This window comes from Poecilia latipinna, unplaced genomic scaffold, assembly GCF_001443285.1.
Source record: "Poecilia latipinna isolate Pla-1442-1.1 unplaced genomic scaffold, P_latipinna-1.0 Scaffold276, whole genome shotgun sequence".
In the NCBI taxonomy this organism is placed as follows: Eukaryota; Metazoa; Chordata; class Actinopteri; order Cyprinodontiformes; family Poeciliidae; genus Poecilia; species Poecilia latipinna.
The window spans coordinates 217,178-226,989 of record NW_015112892.1 but is presented as its reverse complement, the minus strand read 5'-3'; the positions used below and the strand labels follow the sequence as shown (position 1 = coordinate 226,989).

The 9,812-nt window shown below is 38.9% G+C and overlaps 2 protein-coding genes across 7 annotated transcripts in view; one reads left to right on the top strand and one right to left on the bottom strand.

Annotated features, from left to right (window-relative positions):
• The window catches only part of sytl2b (synaptotagmin-like 2b), a 23,443-nt gene extending 19,794 nt beyond the window's left edge, over positions 1-3,649 (top strand). For 3 of the 5 annotated variants that reach the window (XM_015033670.1, XM_015033669.1, XM_015033672.1), the window contains 5 exons: positions 151-312; positions 435-549; positions 1,234-1,336; positions 1,422-1,627; positions 2,997-3,649. In XM_015033670.1, the coding sequence (XP_014889156.1) occupies positions 151-312; positions 435-549; positions 1,234-1,336; positions 1,422-1,627; positions 2,997-3,145 (735 nt within the window). In that variant the 3' untranslated portion in view covers positions 3,146-3,649. The remainder of the gene's footprint in view (positions 1-150; positions 313-434; positions 550-1,233; positions 1,337-1,421; positions 1,628-2,996) is intronic. The other 2 variants (XM_015033671.1, XM_015033673.1) reach the window with 1 other exon arrangement.
• Positions 3,650-4,279: 630 nt separating this feature from the next.
• Positions 4,280-9,416, bottom strand: LOC106948163 (zona pellucida-like domain-containing protein 1). Of its 2 annotated transcripts, none has more exons than XM_015033674.1 (11): positions 9,250-9,416; positions 9,027-9,142; positions 8,704-8,930; positions 8,243-8,427; positions 6,710-6,782; positions 6,514-6,611; positions 6,342-6,422; positions 6,062-6,233; positions 5,882-5,981; positions 4,792-4,818; positions 4,280-4,700 (listed from the first exon to the last, which is right to left on the bottom strand). In XM_015033674.1, the coding sequence occupies exons 1-11, from the start codon at positions 9,303-9,305 to the stop codon at positions 4,612-4,614; spliced, it is 1,224 nt and encodes a 407-aa protein (XP_014889160.1). In that variant the 5' UTR covers positions 9,306-9,416; the 3' UTR covers positions 4,280-4,611. The 2 variants fall into 2 exon arrangements, with proteins under 2 accessions (XP_014889160.1, XP_014889162.1); XM_015033676.1 differs by having other exon boundaries at positions 4,280-4,697; positions 9,250-9,407.
• Positions 9,417-9,812: the final 396 nt, after the last annotated feature.

The window sequence follows — 9,812 nt, the reverse complement described above, 5'->3', positions numbered from 1 at the left end:
AAAAACCCTAAATCCGCCTTTCAACGAGATCCCCCGGGTACGAAGGGGTGGGCCCAAAGAGGGTTTTTTTTTTTTTTTTTTTTTTTTTTTTTTCTCACACGCTAAACACTCGACCCCCGGCAAACAAAAGCGTCTCTCCTGTCCGTACAGTATCGTGTTCGCATGGAGTACCTCAGGACACAGACGCTCATTCTCTCCGTCTGGCATCACGACACTTTTGGGAAGAACAGCTTCCTGGGCGAGGTGGACGTGGAGCTGTCCAAGTGGGACTTCGACCACACCCAGATGAATTACTTGGCGCTGAAAGCGAGGGTAAACACAAACACACAGCGGTACAAAAGCTGCGCCTACTTTTTTTCTCACCGAATAACAGAGGATTTACCTGTTACCTTCATTTGTCCAACCTGTACACTCATTCCCACCGGGTTAACCAGGCTGCTCATATCGCGCCTCGCCTTTTTCAGACTCTACCGTCGATTGCGCCGCTGAACGGGCGGGGAGAGATGAGACTGGCAATCCGATACCTGCCGCAGATCACCCACAGCGAAGGTCTGCTCACAGTCATCCTCCTCTGCTTTGGGAATTATTTGGTTAGGGATGCAAGTCTTTAGCTTGAAAAAGTCGGTGAAAATCATAAAAATGAAAGAAACCAGGATTTAAAGTAACTTTCTTGTTTTTTTAGCTTATTGCACCTCTTTTGCCTGCTTAAATAAACTTGGCGCAGAAAGTAAGGAAAATCATATTCTGTCAGTTACTTTCTGTCCTGTAGCTCCACAACAATAAGGAAATGTTTTAAAGTTTGGACGAAACAAGAAATGGTTATTTCTGAGTTTTTCCCCCAAGTTCTTCTGTAAAATCTTCACATATTTACAACAGGCTTTTAAAAGTGACTATGCTAACTATTTCTCTTCATTTTCCACATTTAAAGAAAAGGCTCACCGCATTCTACAAATTTTGTCCCCATTTTATTTCTGATAATGGGAAAACATTTTAGTTACACTTTGTTAGCTTTCAAAGTGAAACATTTGTTGTAGTATATATTTAGAAAAATTGTTATTCATAGCTCTTGAGTTATATATTTTTATTTTGAAGACATTCATTTTTATTATGAATGTCTTCAAAGTTTTGACTTATGGGGCTAAACATAAATTTGCGCCACACTTTTCAGATTTACCAAAACAATGTAAAACCATTTCCTCTCAGCTCTATAAGCAAACGTTGCTTTTCTTCAAGGTTTACCCAAAGACGTTTCCAGCAGCGGAGAGATTCACATTTGGGTGAAGGAATGCAAGAACCTGCCTTTAATCAGAGCCACCATCGACCCGTACGTCAAATGGTAGGCAGCGGATAAATCATCTCAAACAAGGTTAGGCTTTTCACGTCTGACGTGTGACATAAACGTTGTTCTCCCTTGCTTCCAGCTTCGTGCTGCCGGACACAAGCAGGAAGAGCCGTCAGAAGACGCGCGTCCTGCGGAGGACTGCGGAGCCGGTGTTCAACCACACCATGGTGTACGACGGCATCAGCGAGGCCGATCTGACCGAGGCCTGCGTGGAGCTCACTGTGTGGGACCGAGACCGACTCGCCAGCAACCTACTGGGGGGGCTGAGGCTCGGCGCCGGAACAGGTAACCGTCGCCTGCTCGGTGAACGTGTCCAAAGGTTTTCTTTGGACATTGGCTGCTTTTTTTCTTTCTCTGTTTTCCGTGCGGTCGCAACTTAAAAATTAGGTAAATTGGCAGGAAAAAGCTAAAAGAAAAAAAGTGTTTCAGGCTCTTACTGTCTCCTCACTGCCAAAAAACACAAAGTCTTACCAAACACATAGATGTGAGTAAATTTGAAACAAGACAAAACTAACATACAAGTAACTTTCCAGAAAGATATAAGCTTGTTTTTGGTCAATGGCAGGACACTTTCCCTTACAATATGGAAAACAAATTATTATTCCACTGGCAGATTATTTCACTTGTAGCTAATACTTTTTTCTATCAACATTAAGGAGTTGTTGACTTAAAACAAGCTCCTGTATTTTGCTGAAAAGTTACTTATGAGTTAATTTCTTGTTTAAACTTTACTAAGATGTTTACATTAGAAATGAGACAAGAATTAAAAAAAATAAATAAATAAAACAATAAAAACCCCCAGAAAGAACAGAAATATGATTTGTTACTTCATTCTGTCATCTTCTGGATTTTTTTGCTATCTGTTTCCATCTCTTTGTTTCATTTATTTATTCATTTAATTTTTGCTCAATCATGACTTTAAATCTATCTCTAATCATTGTATGTGGTTTAAGGTTAACTTGTGTCACAATTGTTTTTTTCTCATGTCACATTTTCGCAACAAATGTTTCATATGCTCTGTTTCTTGGCATTTATTTTTTTTGGTTGTATTTATTTCTCTGACACATTTGGAAAGTTTTGTATTTGAATTATATTTTGAGATCAAATGGGTAAGAGAAAAGAAACTCTAAACCACATGTGTTAAACTCGAGGCCCGTGGGCCACATCCAGCCCACCATAGCTTTTTATGTGGCCCTTTAGATTCTAGACTAAACACTTAAATATTATGTTAATCAAATCAATGTCGTTTTTTTCTGTTCACTGCCAAATTATATCAGTCGATCCAGTTTCTTGCGAATTATTGTGGAAATTCACTCAAAATCAACAAGTCCTGGCACTTTATTGCATGAATACATAATTGGGAGTTTATTGCAGATTTTTCTCAAAAAATTGTCAAAAACTTTCCTACTTGTACTAAACGGCTGTCTCATACATTCAACCGGCCTTTTAAGAGCATTTATAATCTTGATTTGGTCCAAAACGAAAAATGACTTTGACTCCGCTGCTCTAAAAAAGAAATCCTGGTGTAAATGGTGTTTAAACAAAAAAGGGGTGCTGGATATTTGAAGGTATTGAAGTGCCTGAATCCAGACATTACTAGAGAATAATCCACTGTCAGCTGCGTGTTTCTGGACGTTTCTCTTCCTCTACGTAGGAAGAAGCTACGGCGCTCTGGTGGACTGGATGGACTCCGGCCCGTACGAGGTGTCGCTCTGGGATCGCATGATGGCTTCTCCCAGTGAATGGGTGGAGGATGTGCTGCCGCTGAGAATGTTAAGCTCTGCTAGAACAGCTCTAAAGTAAAATACACCCGACTGCTGCAGGAAGTATTTATTTCCATTGACCTAGTTAAATTATTGTTGAGCTGAAATGGTAACAGCAACTTTACATCCGAGTTTGACTTTATGACGTAGAAAAAGCAAACTCTCTTTTTATAGTAAGAGTGTAAGACAAATATTGCTGGCAAAATGAATGATGTGGACACTGACGTCTCTTTGTGTTAAAGGTAAAAAGAGCTTTTTGTTGTATTTTATTGCAGAATTTTAAAGCTTTGGCTGTGAAATTCGGTTTTAACATTTTTATGCCAGGAATCCTGAAAGATGTATGGGTCAGGAATTTAGTTATTTTTAACCCTTGCGATTGCACTCCTTAACTTTGAGTATTATGTCACAGATATTCCACTTTGAGTCATGAAATTTAGGGAAGTTGCATTTATAGAGTTGTCTTGAATGCTGATGTTTGCAATCTACACCCCATAAAACCACAACTTGTTTGACACCAATAAAATTCATAATTTCCTATCTTAAATTTGTATTTTTTTGTGCTGTTTCCTGAAGTGAAACAGCCAGTAGAAATGACTTGCATTAAAACTTTCATTACATCAGTTGCCACTCCTAGACATGGATCACCTCAGATCAGTGTTTCTTTTGACTGAAGTTGTTCCAGATCCAGTCTCAGGTTCCTTGTCTCCAGATTGAGGTTTTTTTTAACTACGCTGTGCCTGATGAAGCTTTTCTAAAAGACGTGGAGATGTATTATACTTTTAGTTGATTTCAGCTGGCAGCTTTCTGCAGCTAAAATGAGATTTAATGTATATCAAAATGCATTCAACTACCTAAAATTACTTTGTGATGGTCTGCTGGTTAAAAAGAAAGAACCTGAAGATCAAATTTGAAATTGGTCTCCACAAATTTATGTCATTTGTGGCAAAACACTCACAGATCAGTTTTGTCCCAAGTTTCTCAGTTACAGTCAGATGTGCTTTAAATACTTTCACTGAATAAACTTAGTTAAAAAAAAAACTACTTTTTTGCTCGCTCATCTTTTCTTACAGTCTACTTACAAACATACCTTAAAAGCAGGGAGAAATAAATGAGTTTACACCAACAACTTGTCAAAATAGACGTATTCAGTCCGAATTATTTTACATTCAAAAAGTATTGAATCACTTTTCTTTTTATTCCCAGCAAGAAAACAAACAAAACTAAACAATTACAACATTCCTGACTATAAAAGCTGTCAACTCTCATTAAATGCATGGAAATGAATCCAACATAATGATTATGACCGACATATAATTACAATGCACTGTTATCATACACCAGCTGAGCCCTTATTTTCTTCTTAACAAATAGTAAAACTGTGTATTAGCTGTAAATCTGCGTCTGAATCTCATGACTACCTGATCTAGTGTAAAATCTCGTCCCGTCCTGCTTTGCGGTTGATGTGCTGTGATTTGGGATTGGCCTCGTTCTTCGTCAGGTGATGTTTTAGTCGTATTTCGTGGAACAAACGGCAAGCAGCAATGAGAACAGCAACGACGAGAAAGCGGATGCAATACTTTCAGCCGATGAAGCTGCTAGAGAAGAAATGGACAAGAAAATTCAGTGAGCTACCTTAAAGTGGGGAAAACGGTAAAGACGAACATCAGTTATATGGCAGGTTCTTACTTTGAGAAGCCAGCGTACCTTCAGCATCTTAAAAGGAAAAAAAAAAACAAAGGAAATGTATTCAGAATTCAACACGTTAATATCATTCAAATAGTTTTGACGTATGCAAGTTAGACCTGGGAAAGTTGTTTTTTTTTTTTTTATATTTGGGATTAAACAGGAAAAACAGTATTTTAGGAAATACTTTCATAAATCACTCAAATAAGCACATTGTGAAAACCGCTGAGGGTTATGTGAATGGAAAAGGATCTGTCCAATTGGAACCGCTTAATGTGTCAAAAGGCACAAATATTAAATGAAGTGAAATTCTGCATTCTGGTATTTTGCGGAGCTTTGGCTTCCAGTTCGGTGCAGAGGTTTGTTCAGAAGCCGGTACTGCAGCAAGGAAGGGTGAGACAGGGATGTCGACTTAACAGAAAGTTCATCCTGAGCTCCGGAGGCGGAGGGCAACTTTTATTTAACAATGTCTTCCTCTTGGCTCTTATGATAGGACACTTGTTTTAAAACGTCAAAGCAGCATCAAACCTGCTTTGGTTGTTCCCACTGAAACCGCATTCCAAAAGAGTGGATCCGAGCCGGATTCAGGACGTGGCTCACATCTGACTCAAAAACATCTGATGTAGGCCAGACCTGAGCGTTTACACTTCTATAAAGTCTGACTTTGTCACCGTGAGCCTCTGCCCACTCAGAAAAAAATCTGACTTGGCTTCATATTTGCCAGCAGTGTGAATATTGGAACTTTCGCAGAACTTCCCAGGTGTTTTCTGAAATTCACAAAGTACTTTCCAAAGACAAAGTACGTTAGTGGAGCTAACTAGTACTTCCCCAGAACTCACCAGGTACTTGGAACTACTCACCAGTCAGGTTTGTAAAGCATAACCTTAAAGTACCTTGCAAGTTCCCAAAAATTCTCAAGAAAGTACCTGGTTAGTTCCACAAACGTTACCTGGGAAAGAACAGGTTGTGTCACGTGTTGCTACCTAAAAGCTTCATTCCCAAATTTCACAGCTGTATATTCTCTCCTTTTGTGACTTTGTTTCTGATGGTGTTGGAGGAACGGACATATGAAGCGTTTTCATTAAAGACGCACCAGTGCTCTGTTGGCCGACGCGTATTTGCTGAGAGGTGATTGTAGCGTTGGCCGGCACATCCGTAGCTGCTCTCCTTCTACGGTTTTGACCACTACAGACCTGTCATAAAGAAACAAAAGAGAAACTCAAACCCATTTGAAGTAAAATCTTCCCGCAAGGCTGCACATGAGTTGGCTTACAGGCAGTAAGGAGCTGCAGGTGCTTTTCTCACACAGTCTGGTGACGCAGTGCAGGTAGAAAGTGGAAACTGTCAGATTCTTGTGCTCTATAAATCTGAAGGCCTCAAAGGAGAATTGAGCTTTCTGCGAAATGCCGTTTTCCTCCACTTTGGTCTGCGGGTCACGAGTACACCTGGGGTGCATCAAGACGCGGGAGGTTTGTCAAGAACAAAGAGTTCCCAAGAGGGCTGAATGTCATGCAAGTAAAAAAGAAAGTCTCTTGACGTGGCATCCAACTCACCCGACAAAGAGGTCGTAATATTGGGTCTGCATGGGGTAAGGACCTGTGGTGGTGTAGCATCGGTCCAGCAGCAAGTTGAACCTTTAGAGGAAGCAGAGTTACACTTTCAGTATTTGTTCTCCTTTGGCACAGATGTGGCCGGTTTAGATTTAAATGATCAAAGTTTGAATACTTTTCTGTCAGGTTGGTTGCTTTTACTGAAACGTAGATTTTGGTTTTCAGGTTGAGTCCTGTTGGAGGAATTGTAAGCAGGTTCTGGTAATTTGCATCCTGTTTTGGGAAAAAGATAAAAAAAAAAATATCAAATTAAGTAAAAAAAAAAAAAGTTAATATTTCAAAAAAGAATTGAAGATGAGAGTAGCTCTTACTTGGTAGAGCTCCATACTCAGGGTACTGATGAAGCTACCGTTGTTGTCTCGTATGGCAACGTTGACACCCGATCTGCATGGATAGAATATACCGAGGTTTTTAATAAAGTTACGGTTTCAGAGGTGCTAAAATTGCCTGGTTTTATGTTTCTTTGGTTTGATGTCATTTTCATGAGAGGCCTGGAAATGTGTGAGTGACGGGAATTTTGTTTGCATCAGTGGGCACAGACCAACGTAGCACTCTACTCCCCCTTTTGGTTGCAGCAAAATGAGCTACAATGTAAGAAGCAAATAAATTATTGATTTCCATTGAAACTGAAAATGTACACATAATTATTTTAATGATTTCAACATTTATGGAACACATAAGCTTCTGGCCTTCAGCTAAAATGCTCCGAGTTATACTGTTGTTCCACATTCCCATTTTTTGTTTGATTCTGTTTAAGTCGTGCCAGTTTTGGGGCCTCATTATTTTCTGTCTGCTCTCCAATTACTTACTAGTTCTTGTGTTAAATTGTAAGACCAAATTATTTCTATAGTCTTTGTAAGTTACCACACAGCCGACCCCCATCACGGTTGCTACAGGAAGTAAGCTTCAGACCAAGGAGATTGATGTGAACAGCTTTAGCACCGACTGTGGCAGATAAAGCTGGCATATAAAATAAATTCACAACAAGCCCCGGCGCATTATTGACTGTCAAATGGTACAGATAAATTAATAAACAATTGTTTATGCATTACATAATTAAAACAGCCTGGATGTCTTTGATGAATGAATGGATACCTGTGATGCTCAGAATGATTTGTAATTAATAACATAAATCTATAAGTGAAATTGAAAATAATTCAGTCAAATTTGAATCCATTAAATCTAAAAACGTATATATTTATCCCAGTTTTTAAATGATTACATGGTTCCTGTTGTGCAGCACGTTGCTCTCTAACATCTGACTGGCTCTCCTACACAATAAGTAAACGTCCGGCCAATCACATTGGCGAGAGCAGTTTTGGTATTGCCCACCGTCTCAATAAATGAAGCTTACTGAAAATTAAATGAAGTGTTGCAGCAGGTCACCATAAAAACAATTATATTGAAACAATTTTTATCTAGTTAGTAAATAAAACCCAGTTTAGAAACACGTGTAATCAATTATCTACATATTTGTAATATTTAACTGATCCTTAAATATTTTTTTTATTATTAAATTCTGCCACGTTTCGACTATTACAGTCTGTGACCATGAAGCAATTTAAAAGAAAAAACTAACTTACATATGCGTTTTAAAATTACACACTTGTTTATTAATTTTATGTTCTGTATAAGTATTTGTTTCAGTGTCATATTTAAATAATTCATTTGAGCAATTGTTGCATGGTAAATTTTATTTTATTGGATTGTCATAATATTTCAGCAGCAATGTTGATTAGTGTTTTTTTTTTTTTCTTTTTCTATTTTAAGACTAAAGCGATTAACATGTTCCATGATTCTGGGCCTCCTGTGTGTGATGGCGGCTGTCTCCTTGCTGTACTCACACGCTGAGCTGAGTGTTGTTGAGCAGGTACTGCATTGGGTACTTGCAGGAGAAGATGTAGTGGATCTGCGGTCGGTAGGTGATCATGCCGGCGGACGGGTCTACAGACATGACCATGCCTGAGATATTCACAAACTCCACGTTGGAGAAGTCTGCAAATTCTCCGGTTCCAACCTGACTGGTTATCTGTTAAATAATAATAATGATGATGAAAAAAAAAATAGAGCAGAATATAAAAACTTCTTAAATATTTTTACAATTAAAACCCTCTCAGCGGTCTTAGCCAGAGGCTCAGGAGGAGCGCGGCAAATGTCACGCTCGGACAGCTGGGAAAAGGGGGACTGTCCCGTCAGACCATCAATTTCCGAAACCACACAGGAGGGTTGAAAACTTTTTCTCTACTCCAATTCACTAAAAAAGTAGTGGATTCAAACAATATTGAAGGTGAAGGGAATTAAATACCTGGAAGTTGTTGCCGCAGTCCGAGATGGAAGTTTCATTTATGGGGAATCTAAATTTTAAAACTGGCGGAGTGACAGTCCAGTCGGCTTTTCCGTAGCACTCCAGGTTCTTGAACTGATTGTTGAGCACCATCAGGGACTCGTTGTACTGAGCATTATAAATAGGACAAATGTAGATGCTGAGGTCCATGTACTGGGTGCCACACGTTACGTTTATGTCAGTATTTTCTGAGAGAAAGAAAAAAAAAATGGAGGAAGGATGCGAATTAAAGCAATGACAACTTAAAAAAACCGCAGTAATCCATCCGAGAAAAGAAGTCTAACCTGGAACTCTTAATGTGCTGCTGGTAAGGCATTCGTCTGGGATCTGGGCGTCGGCCTGCAGAAACAGGCCGAGCTGCCACACGAGGACGACCAGCATCATTGAGTTCAGCGTGGATCTGCGAGAAAGCAGCAGAAACAATCAGACAAACTTTTCAAAAACTATTATATTTGTCTGGAAGTCTAAAAGAAAGACTGAATTAAGAAGAAAAATTCCCAGACTCACCTGAATGTCTTCATCTTGCGTCGCGTCTGCTCTCCTCCGTGGACGGATCCCTCCATTTATAGCGCTGGCTCCACATGCGTGTGAGCACCAGCACAATGGAGTAACCTGAACCGGGCTTTCAATTTCATTTTTCATAATAGCTGACGTAGGGTTTTGATTTTGGGGCCAAAATCAAAAATAATCACAGAATAATTAATTTCACTCCAGAAATTAATTATTCTACGAATAATTAATAATTATATGGATAATTAGTTTCATGATTGAAAGTTTTGGACATTGATTTTATTTTTTAAATCACTTTATTAAGCCAAAGATATTTCAGAAACTTATAAAGATGTTTATTTTATAAAAAATTTATAATTTTTGACATATAAGCAGGTGACATAAAATGTTTTTACTGTATGTGGTCATAATGGAGGACCATCTCTGAAACATACCACAAAATCCTCTTCTGACCAAATTATTAAATGATCTCAGGCATAAACCAAAGAGACCCCAGGATATCCACTAACATTACACAAACAACACACTCTCCACCAAGACACCCTTATGCTCCAAATCTA

Coding starts and splice junctions, on each gene's coding strand:
- LOC106948163 (XM_015033674.1), bottom strand. CDS start 9,305: ATGGAGGGATCCGTCCACGGAGGAGAGCAGACGCGACGCAAGATGAAG. Junction 5,982..6,061: donor CCTGCAGCTCCTTACTGCCT/GTAAGCCAACTC, acceptor TCTTTATGACAG/GTCTGTAGTGGTCAAAACCG. Junction 4,819..5,881: donor CGTCGGCCAACAGAGCACTG/GTGCGTCTTTAA, acceptor TTTCCTTTTAAG/ATGCTGAAGGTACGCTGGCT.